Source organism: Diorhabda carinulata, chromosome 4, assembly GCF_026250575.1.
Source record: "Diorhabda carinulata isolate Delta chromosome 4, icDioCari1.1, whole genome shotgun sequence".
In the NCBI taxonomy this organism is placed as follows: Eukaryota; Metazoa; Arthropoda; class Insecta; order Coleoptera; family Chrysomelidae; genus Diorhabda; species Diorhabda carinulata.
Window position 1 is genome coordinate 32877499 of NC_079463.1, and position 19079 is coordinate 32896577.

The 19079-nt window shown below is 34.8% G+C and overlaps 1 protein-coding gene across 14 annotated transcripts in view; it reads left to right on the forward strand.

Moving 5' to 3' along the window:
• The window catches only part of LOC130893243 (CUGBP Elav-like family member 2), a 208061-nt gene that overhangs the window by 110494 nt on the left and 78488 nt on the right, over positions 1-19079 (forward strand). For 3 of the 14 annotated variants that reach the window (XR_009059172.1, XR_009059171.1, XM_057799170.1), the window contains exon 2: positions 7581-7628. The exons of the other annotated variants lie outside the window; for them this stretch is intronic. Coding sequence is in view for 1 of the 3 variants with exons in the window: in XM_057799170.1 (XP_057655153.1) it covers positions 7581-7628 (48 nt within the window). In the remaining 2 variants the exon portion in view is untranslated. The remainder of the gene's footprint in view (positions 1-7580; positions 7629-19079) is intronic. 14 annotated transcript variants of the gene reach the window in all.

Sequence of the window (19079 nt, forward strand, 5' to 3'; positions counted from 1 at the left end):
GCGATTCGGATCGGAGGAATAGAAAAATGAAATTATAATTTGGTATTTATACTATTCGAAAAATAAATATATATACGTCGAAGTTCGAGGACAAATATTGAAGCCAATGTTGAAAACAGAGTTTAGGAACAAAGTTTAAAGATAAAGTTTAGAAACAAGGTTTGAAGATGAAGTTAAACACCAAATTTGTAAACAAAGTTTAAATTAAATGTTTTAAAACAAAGTTTAGAGACAAAATTTGGTGCCAAAGTTAAAAGACAAAGCTTAGAGACAAAATTTGAAGATATAGTTTAATGAAAAAGTTTAAAAATAGAGTTCAAAAACAAAGTTTAAAGACGGACTTTAAAGAAAAAGTTGAAAGACAATGTTTACAAACAAGGTTTGAAGACAAAGTTTGTAGACAAAGTTCCTAGACAAAGTTAAAGACCAAATTTGTAGACAAAGCTTAAAAACAATTTTTGGAAACAAAGTTTACAAGCAAAATTTGGAGAAAAAGTTCAAAGACAAAGCTTATAGACAAAATTTGAAGATATAGTTTAATGAGAAAGTTTAAAAATAGAGTTCGAAAACAAAGTTTAAGGTTAAAATTTGGAGAAAAACGAAGTTTGGAGACAAAATTTGAAGATAAAGTTCAAATACAAAAGTTGTAGACAAAGTTAAAAGACAAAGTTTGAAAAGAAAGTATAAAAAAAATGTTTATTTCTCAGGACAACGCGATTCTGATCAAAGGAAGTTTGGAAACAAAATTTGAAGGTAAAATTTAAAAATAGAGTTCGAAAACAAAGTTTAAAGACAAAATTTGGAGGAAAAGTTTAAAAACGAAGTTTGGAAACAAAATTTGAAGGTAAAATTTAAAAATAGAGTTCGAAAACAAAGTTTAAAGACAAAATTTGGAGAAAAACTTAAAAGACAAAGCTGTGACACAAAATTTGAAGATAAAGTTTAAGGACAAAATTTAGAAACAAGGTTTGAAGATAACATTAAAGACCAAATTTGTAGACAAAGTTTAAAAACAATTTTCGGAAACAAAGTTTGCAGGCAATATTTGGAGAAAAAGTTTAAAAACGAAGTTTGGAGACAAAATTTGAAGATAAAGTTCAAATACAAAAGTTTTAGATAAAGTTAAAAGACAAAGTCTTAAAGCAAAGTTCGAAGACAAAGTTAAAAGACAAAGCTCGAAGAGAAAGTGTAAAAAGAATATTTGAAACATAGTTTAGGAACAAAGTTTAAAGACAAAATTTAGAAACAAGGTTTGAAGATAAAATTAAAGACAAAATTTGTAGACAAAGTTTGGAAACAAAATTTTGAGGAAAAGTTTAAAAACGAAGTTTGGAGACAAAATTTGAAGATAAAGTTCAAATACAAAGCTAGAAGAGAAAGTATGAAAAGAATGTTAAAAAACAGAATCTAGGAACAAGGTTTAAAGGTAAAATTTGAAGACAAAGATAAAAGAGTAAGTTTAAAGACAACATTTGAAGACAAAGGTAAAAGACAAAGCTTTGACACAAAATTTGAAGATAAAGTTTAAAAATAGAGTTCGAAAACAAAGTTTAAAGACGGACTTTAAAGAAAAAGTTGAAAGACAATGTTTACAAACAAGGTTTGAAGACAAAGTTTGTAGACAAAGTTCCTAGACAAAGTTAAAGACCAAATTTGTAGACAAAGTTTAAAAACGAAGTTTGGAAACAAAATTTGAAGGTAAAATTCAAAGACAAAAGTTGTAGACAAAGTTAAAAGACAAAGCTTGAAGAGAAAGTGTAAAAAGAATGTTTGAAACATAGTTTAGGGACAAAGTTTAAGGACAAAATTTAGAAACAAGGTTTGAAGATAAAATTAAAGACAAAATTTGTAGACAAAGTTTAAAAACAGAGTTTAAAGACAAAATTTTAAGACAAAGTTTAAAGACAAAGTTTAGAAACAAAGTTTAAAGATAAAGTTCAAAGACAAATGTTGTAGACAAAGTTTAAAGACAAAGTTAAAGGACAAAGCTTAGAGACAAAATTTAAAGACAATGATAAAAATAAAAACTCTGGAACAAAATTGGAAGATAAAGTTTAAAGAAAAAGTTTAGATACAAAGTTTAGAAACAAGGTTTAAAGACAAAGTTTGTAGACAAAGTTCGTAGACAAAGTTAAAGACCAAACTTGTAGACAAAGTTTGAAAACAATTTTTGGAAACAAAGTTTGCATGCAAAATTTGGAGAAAAAGATCAAAAAAGAAAGTTTAGAGACAAAATTTGAAGAAAAAGTTTAAAAACGAAGTTTGGAGATAAAATTTGATAAAGATAAAGTTCAAAGACAAAAGTTGTAGACAAAGTTAAAAGACAAAGCTTGAAGAGAATGTGTAAAAAGAATGTTTGAAACATAGTTTAGGAACAAAGTTTAAATACAAAATTTAGAAACAAGGTTTGAAGATAAAATTAAAGACCAAATTTGTAGACCTAGTTTGGAAACAAAGTTTAAAAACAAAATTTGGAGGAAAAGTTTAAAAACGAAGTTTGGAGACAAAATTTGAATATAAAGTTCAAAGACAAAGTTAGAAGAGAAAGTATGAAAAGAATGTTAAAAAACAGAATCTAGGAACAAAGTTTAAAGGTAAAATTTGAAGACAAAGATAAAAGAGTGAGTTTAAAGACAACATTTGAAGAAAAGACAAAGCTTTGACACAAAATTTGAAGATAAAGTTTAAAAATAGAGTTCGAAAACAAAGTTTAAAGACGGACTTTAAAGAAAAAGTTGAAAAACAAAGTTTACAAACAAGGTTTGAAGACAAAGATTGTAGACAAAGTTCCTAGACAAAGTTAAAGACCAAATTTGTAGACAAAGTTTAAAAACAATTTTCGGAAACAAAGTTTGCAGGCAAAATTTGGAGAAAAAGTTCAAAGACAAAGCTTATAGACAAAATTTGAAGATATAGTTTAATGAGAAAGTTTAAAAATAGAGTTCGAAAACAAAGTTTAAAGTTAAAATTTGGAGAAAAAGTTTAAAAACGAAGTTTGGAGACAAAATTTGAAGATAAAGTTCAAATACAAAAGTTGTAGACAAAGTTAAAAGACAAAGTTTGAAAAGAAAGTATAAAAAAAATGTTTATTTCTCAGGACAACGCGATTCTGATCAAAGGAATAGACGCGAATAGAAAACTGAATTTATAACTCTGGGTATTTATACTATCGAAAAAAAAAAAAAATAAAAATAAAAAAAGGGAAATACGTCGAGATTCCAACGCCAGAGGGCGTTCCCGTATTCGACACACGTATCTTTAATGACCTACTATGTATTCAAAATATGTATCCGGACAGTTCATCCCGATTAAAACTCAACAGGTCCTATTGCGACGGTACGGCGCTTTTCGACGCCCGACGTCCTCGCTATTTACCCAACAGATGCTGCGTTCCGTTCAACGGCGTCGGGAAAAAAAAAATATGATTGATAAATGTACAATGTTGCTCAACCGAAATACTAACCTCGAGACTTTTATTTATCAGTTTATATATACGGGGGCTATCACTATATAAGAGGAATACTGTTTTGGAAACGTTTTTATCGAAACAAACGTTCTTTTAATAACCACCACGTTGCCTAAATCATAGTTTATAGTCTATTTTTATGGAAAACTATTTTTCGTGCAACTAGAATCCTCTTAGGGCATTTTAAGCGATCCAAACACGCGGTAATCGCATGATATTGAATCCGGACTAAAGGGGGTATGTTCTAGTATCTCCCACTCCAGTTTTGTTATTGTTGTGTGCGCAGGAGTCAACGTACAACACTCCACGTCGATTCCAGAACGCAGTACACATCTTTGCTTTGATTGACGCCTCTTGCTCCGCCATTTTAGACCCGCGTTTCGTCTGTAGTGAAAAACCGTTCCAATCCACCTCGTATTGCAACAAAAACCGCATGAATGTTTGTTCAACAGTTTGGGAACGTATCGCGTCGTTTTTTTGGGATATTTGAAGTGTTCGTGTTCCAAAATTTTGTGTGTGTGTGATTCCGGTTGTCGTAGAACGCGTACCAAACTGTTGATTAATATTTGAACCGCCCTCGTATTAACCTACTATTTATAACTGACCAATTATTGGGACAAATGCAATTTTTATTACGGTTATTTTGTTTTGGATCTGAATACGACCCTGAAAACACTTTCAAAAACCCAATAAGCGAAACATATTGAATAAGTCGTCGAACATTTGATGTCATTACTACGAGTAATGACATCATTAACGGAATTGGAAAACTTTTAGGAAATCTGCGATCGATTTTCCACTTTGGGTATTTCAACCGAAAGACGTGCCTGATAACTTTATCTCAAAGCTTTCATTCAGACCAAGTAAGTCCGCGGGCGGTGATTTAACCGCATCCGGTTTCTGTTTATTCGGTTCGGTATATATTATAATATTAATTATTTGAATCGATCGGGATTCATTTTAATTGTGAAAGATTTTGTTGGAAATCGCTATAATGCTAATACGTTCCTGTACATTTGTGTATCTATCTTTGTCTGTGTCTCAATCATCGATGAATACTCCATTTGGAGGAAATTCGCCCATCTCGGAGTTGATTCAAACGTCTGAATGTATAAAATTGAGAATTCATTGCTCATTTCTATAATATTTGATTCAAGTACCGATCCAATATAGATATATTAATAAATTATATATTTATCTATGGTTTCTCGATAAAAAAGAAGACGAATAATTTGAAATAATTGTAGATAACGTTTTAGAAAGTTAAATAATTGTCGCAAATAAAAGTTGTGGCTATTAAATAACGAAATTGATTATAAAAAATACTTTTTTTTATTACCGAACGTATTTCAGACACACTTTCTAGCGCATAAAACTTATTTTTACGCAATATTGAACGAAAAACGTATTATTAAGGTCTGTATAATGTACTGGTTAGAATACGAGGCTCCCATGCGAGAGGTCCCAGGTTCAAGTCGTGCTGATACAATTTTTTATTTTTCTATTCATTTTATTACAAAATTGAACTTAATTAAAACGATTTTTTTGTAAAAAAAAAAACAAAGTTAATAAGAAGAAACGTAAAATTGTAATTCCATGAACTCTATGGAACTAAAACCTGAATTTTTAATGAGAGAAATGTTGTGTATGATAAACCAACAATAAATGACGTAAAGTATTCAAAAACCAGACCAAAATCTAATGTCCACGATACCTAAAGTTAGTTTAAACATGGTTCCATATCTACCTGGTTCAACTCCTCATTTTAGCTCTATAAAGTTTTTCCAGCGATGTCAATAACTTCGATATCGTTTGTATAATAAGAATCTTCAAGCTGGGGACTGAATCTGGCGAATAGGGTGTATAATTCATTCATTTTCACCGTTACAATAACGGACGTGTTAGCTGGTGCCTGGTCATTGTGAAACAATACTTTTTCTTAACCAAATGTGACCGTTTTTGCTTGTTTCCTCTGTTTAAACGTTGCAATAATACTCGATGTTGATTGTCAATGGAAATTATCCCAAAAAAACCGACGCTGGGACCTAGTTTGCAGCCGGAACGGTCTTTGCCTTCATTGGATCCGAGATTCCTACCTTTTCAGTCCATTTTGGATGTGAAATGGTGGATCGAAACATCTTCACGACGCTGTTTTTGCTCCATTGTGAGCACCCATCTTGCACACAGCTTTCCCATGTCCAAATTTTCAGTTAAAATACGATGTACTGCACTTTTTGAAATGTCTATTACGTCTGCTGGTTCACGGACTTTGGGTTAAAGGCTTTCAAATGAAATACCAAACAACGTGGCGTCTTCAAACTTATGCTGTCTACATTGGGGTATTTTTCAAGCAACTACCGCCATCTCTTGGTCAGCACCTCACGCTTTTATAATAGCGACAGTAATAATTCGAATTATCTCTGATGAAAGTTTCCATGTTGTTAGTTGTATTAAATGTTTGTAAAAACGATTTAAACATTTGAAATTGACAATTAGCGTTAAGACTGAAAATACAACCAATAAACGAACCAAATAATTTGCTCGTTAATAGATTTATCCAACCATAAATCCGAGGTAATAATTTCGAAAAAAATAATGTTCAATTATAATCCAGCGTATTTTATTATTTCGATTGTTAAAACTTGGATAATTCGAATCTGTATACAAAATTATTTATCCTGTTATTTGAATTCCAACATCGAACAAGTTTTCTTTAACTTTATCGATGATTTCACTTTCTTCATTCGATTTTTATCATATATTTTCCAATGTTTGGATATAATCATCATCATCATGGACACCAGGGCACCAGCAGTCGTTTATTTTTGACTATTTCTACCAGCCTCTTTCTACGAGTTGAACAATTCTTTTTCAATAGTTCTTCTCCACGTTTGTGCAAGTCTGCATCTTTGCCTTTTGTCTGTTGTAAACGCTTCTAGATTGTGAATCCTTGCAACAGAACAGATTTTACACACTCTTAGTTTGTTAATTCGATGATTTCAAAGCGTTTTCCGTCAATTCTATTCTTTGGTACCTCCTTGTGTACTTTTACGAAAATCGTTTGATCCAGCGCTTTGAGGTTAAGTTTTTGCTGTGTCGTTTTTGATTTTTTCTCTTGTTTATGTTCAATCCAATGATTTACTCGGACAATTATCCTTCGAGCTACGTCCGAATCCAAATTATCGCGATAGTTATTTGTCGTTGTTTCTTCCATCATATTTGTTCCACTATAACAAATTTTTCCGCGTTCATTCGTCCCGTTGCATCGAACATTTTTAACAACGACGAATGAATTTATTTCCCCGATGGTAGGACGTTTTCGTCTGTCAACAAGAACGTTTTCAATTTTCTTACTTATTTTCGCCGTCTGCGGTGATTTCGAAAATAAAAAATGTACAATTTCCATAATGGCAATCCGACACTAACGACATAAAAATCGCTCTTCCATTTTCTCGAACAAGAACAAAACACTCGAACGTTTCCGCAACCAATGGCGTCGGCAATTCGATATCGAAATAGTTTTTTAAAAGTTTTCTCGTAGTATAAGAACCGCGCTAAATGCTGCTACGTAAACTTGTTCAAGGTTATCGCGAACCTTCATAACAATTCGAGCGAAAACTTTTGTTGTAGCTCCGGAGGAAGCATCAATAAGCTTGTTAGTGTCAAACTTCTACGGCATCCGAAAATTCGAATCCAAATTAGATGTTTGTTTATATATTAATACTTCTGTTATTTTTTTCTTCAATTTCCCGTATTCGAATATAACTTTTGGTGATAACCCTGTATGCAAAGTATCGTTTTTAGCGATTTAATACGATCAAATCAAATTCCGAAACTTGCCACGGCAGTCAACGTGTTAAATTGTATTTTTGGAGGGTCTCAAATTTAGTAATGCCAATATTTATCGTGCTAGCAAGCTTTTTGTGCTTTTTTTTTTAAAAAAACTTTTAGTATTTGACGAAAAAAAAACGAGAATGTTTCCAGTAGGTAGCAGAATAGGTCGAATTTGAACTTTTAGTTTGCGTCGAACTTTCGATTGAAATTTCGATTTTAAAGAAAATTTTCGTGTGTGTTTTTGTTTTACAATTATGTTGGACATTCCGTTTTATTTCAGACAACATATCAAAGCCGAGCTTAAGGATGAATTGTTTAGAGAAAAATAGTAAGTAAAAAAAAATATTTAAACAACGTAAAACAATTTTTATACCGGTTGTACAAACTTATTCGTCATTTTTTTTTAATACGCGTAAAAAGAAAAAATAATCAGTCGGATTTCAGCGGTTTTTAGTATTTCGTCACGTCGTTCTTGTTATACAGAATGTCCCAAACAATAGAAACGTTTTATTTATTTGGAAATCCCCACTTCTTCGTTCAATAAGCAAAAAACTCAGTCTGTATGGAGGAATCCTTTGTAACAATCGCTTAGTTAAACGTTTTCTCAATCAAATCGTGCTAAAAAGGATTCGGAAATATAAAATTCGTCACGAAATTTCTGTGATTTTTTGACTACACCTTTGTAGCAAATAACCGCGGATTACCAAGTTTTTTTCCGCCCTATATCTATATATCCGAAGGAATCCAATATAAACAGTCGCTTAAATATATTTTTCAACGAATCGAAGTGCCGTTGTCGAAGTGTTTTATCGCCGACTGACAACACTCAGATTAAACTCAAATTTATGTGACATTCTATATAATCAAGCTTGTCTCTTCCGTCCATCTTGTTCCTTAATGGAGACCACGTGGGAAATTCAAGGCTATTGTTTCAGTTTCCGAGAAATTTCCGCAGTTATGCGGATCAATTAGCACCGACACTCGCACACGTGAGAAATTGTCACGTGTGTAAACCCGGCTTTACTAACTAGATAATTAGTCCAATCCACGTGAACCTGGTATTTATCGGCGACAGATTAAACACGTTCCCGTCAGTATATACAAAGAAATTGCTTCACTTAACTATTTTATTCCTAATTCACTTAACTATTTTATTCAGAAACTTTTAAAAGTATATGAATCAACTTTTTTGTCGCTCCATCTCAGAGCGGTGAGAAATTATTAGGAAACTTGATGGTAATTTGTTTTTCATTAATGGAATTACGGGAGAAAGAGATATATTTTAGAGCAGGTGCTCCAAACTTAGTCCCCATACCCGAAGAAATGGAAAAAATAAAAGGGGAAGTTTGCAGAGCTTCGGGGATTGTTTAAAACAAAAAAAAATAGATATTCCTTTACAATATAAATTAAGATTAACAACTAGTAAATAAAGTTTATCTACCAAAAATTTTCTGATCCAGTTACTTACCTCTGAAACTTTCGATACGATTTGTTCTCGGTATGCAAGATCAGTCGAGGCTCTGCATCACCCGAGTGAGTAGCTGTCAGAGTAGTTTCCTGCCCAAAATGGATTTCAAGTATTACCTCCAAGAAAATCTTCTGTCCAAATAGATTCCAAGTGTTTCTTCTAAGAAAATTTTCTATCCAAGTGGATTCCAAGTGTTTCCTCCAAGAAAATCTTCTGTTCAAATGGATTCCAAGTGTTTCCTCCAAGAAAATCTTCTATCCAAATGTTTTCTCCAAGACAGTCTCCTGTCCAAACGGATTCCAAGTATTTCTTACAAAAAATTCTGCTGTTCAAATGGATTCCAAGTGTTTCTTCTAAGAAAATTTTCTATCTAAGTGGATTCCAAATGTTTTCTCCAAGAAAATCTTCTGTCCAAATGGATTCCAAGTGTTTTCCTCCAAGAAAATCTTCTGTCCAAATGGATTCCAAGTGTTTTCCTCCAAGAAAATCTTCTGTTCAAATGGATTCCAAGTGTTTCTTCTAAGAAAATTTTCTATCCAAGTGGATTCCAAATTTTTTCTCCAAGAAAATCTCCTGTCCAAACGGATTCCAAGTGTTTTCCTCCAAGAAAATCTCCTGTCCAAATGGATTCCAAGTGTTTTCCTCCAAGAAAATCTTCTGTCCAAATGGATTCCAAGTGTTTTCCTCCAAGAAAATCTTCTGTCCAAATGGATTCCAAGTGTTTTCCTCCAAGAAAATCTTCTGTCCAAATAGATTCCAAGTGTTTTTTCTAAGAAAATTTTCTATCCAAGTGGATTCCAAGTGTTTCCTCCAAGAAAATCTTCTGTCCAAATGGATTCCAAGTGTTTTCCTCCAAGAAAATCTTCTGTTCAAATGGATTCCAAGTGTTTCTTCTAAGAAAATTTTCTATCCAAGTGGATTCCAAATTTTTTCTCCAAGAAAATCTCCTGTCCAAACGGATTCCAAGTGTTTTCCTCCAAGAAAATCTCCTGTCCAAATGGATTCCAAGTGTTTTCCTCCAAGAAAATCTTCTGTCCAAATGGATTCCAAGTGTTTTCCTCCAAGAAAATCTCCTGTCCAAATGGATTCCAAGTGTTTTCCTCCAAGAAAATCTTCTGTCCAAATGGATTCCAAGTGTTTTCCTCCAAGAAAATCTTCTGTCCAAATGGATTCCAAGTGTTTTCCTCCAAGAAAATCTTCTGTCCAAATGGATTCCAAGTGTTTTCCTCCAAGAAAATCTTCTGTTCAAATGGATTCCAAGTGTTTCTTCTAAGAAAATTTTCTATCCAAGTGGATTCCAAATTTTTTCTCCAAGAAAATCTCCTGTCCAAACGGATTCCAAGTATTTCTTACAAAAAATTCCCGAAAAGTTTCGAAATTATCTTTTTACATAAATTGCGATGTTTTTGCTTCAATTCTCGAGCTGATTTTCCGTAAAATCGACTGTTGTGCCGATTTGTTGAAAAAAAATTCAACTACGCAGCTTGAGCCTGAACCTCGAACAAACTACTGGAGGAATCATCATCATCAAGCACTTGGAAACCTGTTTCTTCGAAATAACTGGACATTCCGAACGAGACGGATCATTTTCCACCTCGACAACGCGAGTTTTCACACATCGATTCAAACAAAGACGTTTTCGAACAATCCAAACATCGAATCCAATGATTCCTTTCCATTACTGCAGATTCTACACCTGGAAAGGCGGTTGATGCGTCCGAATCACGAGTTTTGTAACTAGAGTTGGAATTTCCGGAACCAACATCAACATTCGGTTTCGATAACCAAATTATCGTCTTCAGGGACAGTTTACCTCGAGTCTCCGAGTAGGAAACGGAACCAACATTGGAAAAAGAGCAATTTGAACACCTGGAACCAAAAATGTAATCCAAGAAGTCTTTGTAGTGGAGTGCTTTTGAAAAAGTTCCAAATTATGTAGAGGATATGAAAGATTTATCCATTTATCTAGCTGGCTCTCCCCAATGAAAAGCTACATACGATCTAGTACAGTCTGAACGACATTGGGATAAATCCGGTCCTGAAAAACCGATAAGGAACCGTTTGAATACGGGCAACACGTTCGTCTCAAGATCGGATTACTTGGGGAACGGAGCGGGAATAAGGGGGGAATGAGTCGCCGGTGAAAAGAGATGTAGAACATAGGTAAGGGAGATAAAAGGGGATTTCGTGGGAGGCAGAGGAGCGCGAAAGGGGAATCGGTGAATGGCGGGCCGATACTCTGATATAATCGATTACGGACCGGCCGCAACATGTCGTATACCCGCGCGGGGATGAACATTTTTAAGCCGATAGTGTTACTAATTTCCAATTTTCAATACAAAAAGATCGAAATGGAAAGCAGCTACTTCGTTTTCTTTACCAAAAAATCAGAGTAATATGGGACAAACACGGCAGGAAAGAAAAGTAAGAAGGGAAGATCATGGATTGGAGCAACGTTTTGATATATTTTAAAACAAATTTTTAAATAAAGGAGACCCGTTTTTGTCGATTTTCTTGCGACATCGTATATATATACAACGTATCGGAGGGATACTCGTTCCGCTAGAGTTAATATTTGTACTCGCAATAAAAATAATTGCGTTGTGCGCTTTTGTCAGTATTTCCGGGACCTACTGCTGTGGACAGAACCAATTAAGAGTTCGGCCGCGGCTGTATTACACACAAATGGGCCAATAAAAAAACGATAATACTCTCCTCCAACTTCTAACATTAATTTTTCGGAAAAATATTTTATTTCCACTGACGTGGTTCATTTTTAGCTATCGTTTAATGTATTATTTTGGGGGGAAAAACGTTTTTATGTTCCGGAAAGTTGGACTAGACTGTGACTAGCAAATATCCAACTATTTACTGACCTTGACTTTACTCGACTCCACCAGCCTTCACTACACTATATCTTAACTATATTAATGGTTAAATTCTAGCTGTAGTGCAGCTCAAGTACCTTCCATCTTTCCAATCCAAAATAAAGTTTTTCGAGTACAATTTCTAATAATCTCCTCGATAGATTTTTGATTTTATCGATTCTTTGCTAAACAATCCGTTTAACCGTATGATTAGCTCTTCATAGTGTCCAAATACCCGGCAGATTCTTACTTGGGGGATCAGGAATCCAAGAAAATGCTTCACAACAACTCATTACCACTTTTAACCATCTGGAAAGATTGAAATTTGGAATTTTTATCATGGAAACCATCCATGAGCTACTAGATCTTTTATTTCATTAGTTTTATTTTATTTATTCCTTCCCTGCGGGATATTTAACCTCCCGAGATAGTTTTTTCTGGATAGAAAAGCTCCTGTTGAGTCTGAAGCTTTTAGGAACAATTCTAGAAGCTGCAGCCGCTTCGATTGGGTCAGGAATCCAAGAAAATGCTTCACAACAATTCATTACCACTTTTAACCATCTGGAAAGATTGAGATTCGGAATTTTTATCATGGAAACCATCCATGAGCTACTAGATCTTTTATTTCATTAGTTTTATTTTATTTATTCCTTCCCTGCGGGATATTTAACCTCCCGAGATAGTTTTTTCTCCATAGGAAAGCTCCTGTTGAGCCTGAAGCTTTTAGGAACAATTCTAGAAGCTGCAGCCGCTTCGATTGGATCAGGAATCCAAGAAAATGCTTCACAACAATTCATTACCACTTTTAACCATCTGGAAAGATTGAGATTCGGAATTTTTATCATGGAAATCATCCATGAGCTACTAGATCTTTTATTTCATTAGTTTTATTTTATTTATTCCTTCCCTGCGGGATATTTAACCTCCCGAGATAGTTTTTTCCCCATAGGAAAGCTCCTGTTGAGCCTGAAGCTTTTAGGAACAATTCTAGAAGCTGCAGCCGCTTCGATTGGGTCAGGAATCCAAGAAAATGCTTCACAACAACTCATTACCACTTTTAACCATCTGGAAAGATTGAGATTCGGAATTTTTATCATGGAAATCATCCATGATCTACTAGATCTTTTATTTCATTAGTTTTATTTTATTTATTCCTTCCCTGCGGGATATTTAACCTCCCGAGATAGTTTTTTCTCCATAGGAAAGCTCCTGTTGAGCCTGAAGCTTTTAGGAACAATTCTAGAAGCTGCAGCCGCTTCGATTGGGTCAGGAATCCAAGAAAATGCTTCACAACAACTCATTACCACTTTTAATCATCTGGAAAGATTGAAATTTGGAATTTTTATCATGGAAACCATCCATGAGCTACTAGATCTTTTATTTCATTAGTTTTATTTTATTTATTCCTTCCCTGCGGGATATTTAACCTCCCGAGATAGTTTTTTCCCCATAGGAAAGCTCCTGTTGAGCCTGAAGCTTTTAGGAACAATTCTAGAAGCTGCAGCCGCTTCGATTGGGTCAGGAATCCAAGAAAATGCTTCACAACAATTCATTACCACTTTTAACCATCTGGAAAGATTGAGATTCGGAATTTTTATCATGGAAACCATCCATGAGCTACTAGATCTTTTATTTCATTAGTTTTATTTTATTTATTCCTTCCCTGCGGGATATTTAACCTCCCGAGATAGTTTTTTCTCGATAGAAAAGCTCCTGTTGAACCTGAAGCTTTTAGGAACAATTCTAGAAGCTGCAGCCGCTTCGATGATCCTCAAAACGTTTTGGTTGGGAAAACTACCACCAGACGTACCATCTTTTCATCCATTGGTATAAAACGGTGCAAAAATTTGGCTCGTTTCTGTAAAACACTCGATGGAAACATTCCATTCCATTCAAATTTTGAATACGGAGTCTCATTCAGAGTAGAATCGATGGCCGTCGACTCTAGGTGATAGCGGGTACTTCTGGAACGTTCCTCGTAGGTAATTAAATATTAGATCTACTTTATAGTGAATGGAAAATGAATTTCCATAATTGTTCGGCCGAAACGCAAATTTATATAGCAGTAAAAACGCATTAAGAAAATTTACATTTTAGTCATAAATTCCAACGGAAAAATCTTTTTCTTGTTTAGGGGTTTGTTATATAGCATCTGTGAGGAAAAACATTAATATGGTGTCAGGATTTCACTTTGTCTTACTCATGTATATGCACGGTATAACCTGGAGGCGCGGGTGTATCTCTTTGAGAAGCGAAACGTGTGCCTTGGGCCATTACGTCCCGAAAAGATGCGGGGAAAAATAATAGGAAATTTGAGTAAAGGGATGATGGAAAGGTTCTTAACTACCTCATTTTTCTTTACGAACGAAATAAAATTATTCTAATGTTTATAATTACGTACACAGATCGTCCGGAATGATCGGAAGGGGGTGTCGACATTCCAAAATACTTTTTTTTTTTTTTTCAAAGACTTCGACGCAACAATTCGACAAAACACTCTTGAGGACTCTTCTGGAGTCGCTAAAGACGCGGCGCTCAATGCAAATTCCCGGGTAGAGCGAACCGGAAAACCGGTTTTCTAATCGTGACTTTCTGTCAGTTCCTATCCGCTACAGGCCCTTTCAAACTTAAGGATAATATCGTATGAAATTGCTATATTCATACAGAGACGTATGTTATCATTTTAATAAAAGGTACAAGAAGAAATAATCGTAGTTTGATCCGCGAGTTCTTAGATTAACATAGAAAGAAACTACCCCTAATACTAACCCTTCAAAAATTGTCGCTGTCTCGAACTACCGCCTCCTTATATCGTCCGATGGATTCGTCAGTCTTTTCTGCTGTTACTTCCACTAGTTTCTTATTTTCTTCATCGAGATCCTGCTTATCCACGTCTTGTTACTGCTAGTGGTGGTCTTGTTGATTCTTCAACCATGGACGCTTGATGGTGTAGTCCATCAGCTGGTTATTGGAGTGGAAACTCGACTCTTGAAAAATCTTGTAGAGGTTTCTGCTTTTGGTCCAACTCTTGGTAGTTGTACTGAGTCCTGATCTACTAAGGAACATCCACTATTTGCCTCGAGCTTTTGATCCGCGAGTTCTTAGACTAACATAAAAAGAAACTACCCCTAGTACGTCTTGACACCTTTTTTCGTTCATTATTTTTTTCTTTACTGCTAGTGGTGGTCATTTTGATTCCTCAATCTTGGTTGCTTGATGATGTAGTCCATCAGCTGATTATTGGAGTGGAATCTCTGCTTTCGGTCCACCTCTTGAACTGTTCATCTCTTGGTAGTTGTACTGGGTCCTGATCTACTAAGGAACATCCACTATTTGCCTCGAGCTGATGTTCCTATGGGCTTGGAGCTTCTTGGCAATGAATCCCCATGTTTATAACATGTTATATATATTTCCAAACACTTCTAGAAACGTCTGAAGTCAAAATGTTTCTTTAAACTTATAGTTTGTGTGGATCCCTAGTACTAACCCTTCAAAAATTGTCGCTGTCTCGACCTACCGCCTCCTTATATCGTCCGATGGGTTCGTCAGTCTTTTCTGCTGTTACTTCCACTAGTTTCTTATTTTCTTCATCGAGATCCTGCTTATCCACGTCTTGTTACTGTTAGTGGTGGTCTTGTTGATTCTTCAACCATGGACGCTTGATGGTGTAGTCCATCAGCTGGTTATTGGAGTGGAATCTCTGCTTTCGGTCCACCTCTTGAACTGTTCATCTCTTGGTAGTTGTACTGGGTCCTGATCTACTAAGGAACATCCACTATTTGCCTCGAGTTGATGTTCCTATGGGCTTGGAGCTTCTTGGCAATGAATCCTCATGTTTATAACATGTTATATATATTTCCAAACACTTCTAGGAACGTCTGATTGAAGCTGAAGTCGAAATATTTCTTTAAACTTATAGTTTGTGTGGATCCCTAGTACTAACCCTTCAAAAATTGTTGCTGTCTCGACCTACCGCCTCCTTATATCGTCCGATGGATTCGTCAGTCTTTTCTGCTGTTACTTCCACTAGTTTCTTATTATCTTCATCGAGATCCTGCTTATCCACGTCTTGTTACTGCTAGTGGTGGTCTTGTTGATTCTTCAACCATGGACGCTTGATGGTGTAGTCCATCAGCTGGTTATTGGAGTGGAATCTCTGCTTTCGGTCCACCTCTTGAACTGTTCAACTCTTGGTAGTTGTACTGGGTCCTGATCTACTAAGGAACATCCACTATTTGCCTCGAGTTGATGTTCCTATGGGCTTGGAGCTTCTTGGCAATGAATCCTCATGTTTATAACATGTTATATATATTTCCAAACACTTCTAAAAACGTCTGAAGTCAAAATGTTTCTTTAAACTTATAGTTTGTGTGGATCCCTAGTACTAACCCTTCAAAAATTGTTGCTGTCTCGACCTACCGCCTCCTTATATCGTCCGATGGGTTCGTCAGTCTTTTCTGCTGTTACTTCCACTAGTTTCTTATTTTCTTCATCGAGATCCTGCTTATCCACGTCTTGTTACTGTTAGTGGTGGTCTTGTTGATTCTTCAACCTTGGACGCTTGATGATGTAGTCCATCAGCTGGTTATTGTGGTTATTGGAGTGGAATCTCTGCTTTCGGTCCACCTCTTGAACTGTTCAACTCTTGGTAGTTGTACTGGGTCCTGATCTACTAAGGAACATCCACTATTTGCCTCGAGCTGATGTTCCTATGGGCTTGGAGCTTCTTGGCAATGAATCCTCATGTTTATAACATGTTATATATATTTCCAAACACTTCTAGAAACGTCTGAAGTCAAAATGTTTCTTTAAACTTTTAATTTCACCATTAGGTTCAAACAAAAAATAGTTTGGGTGGATATTCGATCCAGTTTCGTGTACAATAACTTTGGAAAGCGAAGGATTGTGGATTGGAGTATTGGAGTCGTGAAACCTCGGCTGATTTCGATGATTTTTTCGAGTTTTTGTCGATCTTTAACTTTTTTTTGTCCTTATCTTTGTATCATTTTTCATTTTTGCGGTGGCGCCGCTGATTTTTTACTTCTCCCGAGAAAGGCAATACAAAGGACAGGAGGTTGTGTATGAGTTTTAATAGCTCTTGGAGAAGTCATTATAAGCGATAAGGGACATCGTCGATGTAGTTTTGAAAGGTCTGCGAAATGTTTTCGAGATGGAGAGATTCCGGTTTTAGATACTGTTTATAAGGAACGAAGTTTTTATTATTTATGTGAAAAGTTTCGAATTGTAACAAATGAACGATTCATTTTGTAATTTAATTTTAACATACAACTAGAATTTGAGTTTTCATTGGGGCGTTCGTTTCGAAAAATGCGTATTTTATTTCTGTCTTTTAAATAAGTAATTACTTCGCTATTGTTTCAACTATTGCCTTTTCTAGAAGTCGTTAAAGGACTTAAACATTTAAATCAAAACTTTCTGCTTAGGGAATTGAGATATAATTTGATTCAAAACACAAGCATACTTCAGGTAGTTTATACAGTCCTTGGGAAGCAACGTCTAGAGGCTGTTCAAGATCATTGGCGTAGATTTCAATGGAAGAAACAATATAAAAATTTTTTCCTTCCGATATGGTCGTTAAATTCGTCTCTAAACCTCAGCTCAACGTACGGAAAAATCGAAAAACTAAACACAATAAAAAAAATGAATATTAAATTGAAGGTTTCTAAACACAGACCAAACAAAATTGTTGTTGCTTATTTTCCCCTATAACATTCCCCAAATAGAAACCTGGGGAACATTTGGGGGATTATCTTCGTGCGGTATGGTATGCGGTCAGCCTCTAATCAATCTCTAACTTGTTCCGACTAGATTCGGCCGAAATATAACACACGTAAGGACCTTAAGCCCGCCAAAACTTCTTTTCGATGGAGCGATTACTCGAAATGTCATTTTCGAAAGTTGGTACTTCGTAAACGTCATATGGATTTGACAGTAGCAGCGCCATCTGTGTGTCAGTCACACGATTTATTAGTTGATTGAATAATTATCGATGTATATGGTAAAAAATCGTGATTTATCGGTTTTTATAAAACGGGGTTTACGTCTTATTTATTCGCGGTGCTAACAAAGAGTAGATAAAGGGGGGTGGTTGGATTATTTTCAAATTAGTACGTTTAGATGTTGCTATTCGTTTGAATGATGCAAGATGGGCATGAATTATTTTTAATTACACGAGAAAATTGAAAAAAAGTCTTTCGTGATAAATGAACGCAAAAATTCGAAATGGAAGTTGTTTTAATTGATATTAAAGTCTTCGGCGTCACTGAATTTGAAACTTTTTAATGAAAAAAGTTATTATTCCGAATTATTCTTTCATTAATTTATCTAATAAGTAATAAAGAAGAAAAATCGAAAAAATTGTTAATTAATTGAGCCGCATTGTCAGTTTCGTCTCAATTTTAAAATTTTTATCGACTTTTTGGACTTTTTAATAGAAAAAAAAAACAATTATTATGTAATTAACCGCGTAACATATTCAATTGAAGTCATTACATCAAATTTCTAAATAATACCTCACTCCGACATTAAACTGCAAGCATTTCTGGTAAATTTCTTTGGGAATACCTTCCAACTGGTTGATACTGGTACCATCGATGTCAGGAATAACGTCAAAACGTTTCCCTGTTACCAAATTTTGTTTGGGGTGAAAAACAGAGTCACATGGTGCTAAATCTGGTAAATAAATTGAATATAAACAAATACGAAGACTATTAACAGTCAAAAACTTCATTTTAAGTATTTTTTTCCAACAGATTGTTCTGTAAATGTGTAAGAAACGTTTCGTAAACTCGGGGCGTATACTTTTTGTACTTTTTCGTATATTTTTGAGGTCTAATTACGTCCTGATCAAACTGACTTATTTCCACATTTAAATCTTTCACTAGATTTACGAGTCGAGCTCACTAAGGAATCAATTCGTTGTTTTCTTCAGTCAAAATTTCAGTTTTTTCTTCAGGAACTTAAATGTTGATGCAAAATCGATTGTATAGCAATATTTGTTTGTCTTTTCCGAAATTCATCACTGAATTTTGTACAATTACAAGAAGTCTTCTTTGATAGATTGCACGAATCGATTATATGCATTTTTATTGGATAAGACCTTTTTTTAAATCGTAAAAAATCGTCCAACGTAAACCTCCACGTGTGATTTGCATTTTTGCACAAAATTAGTTCTTTTAAACGTTCACCATCAACAATTTAGGGGCAGTAAAAGGTAAACTGATGATAGTAGAGACAGAGACAAAGAGAAACGCTTTATCACCAAAAAATTGTTACAAATTGTAGGCCGAAACTGGAATATAAACATAAATCAAGATGAAATTCAATATACACAAAAAATTGTATCGATTTGATTTCAGTTGGCAAGTGATTGCGCATTTTTTTTGCTTTGTAAACTATTGAGCCATCAACTAATCCTGAATGT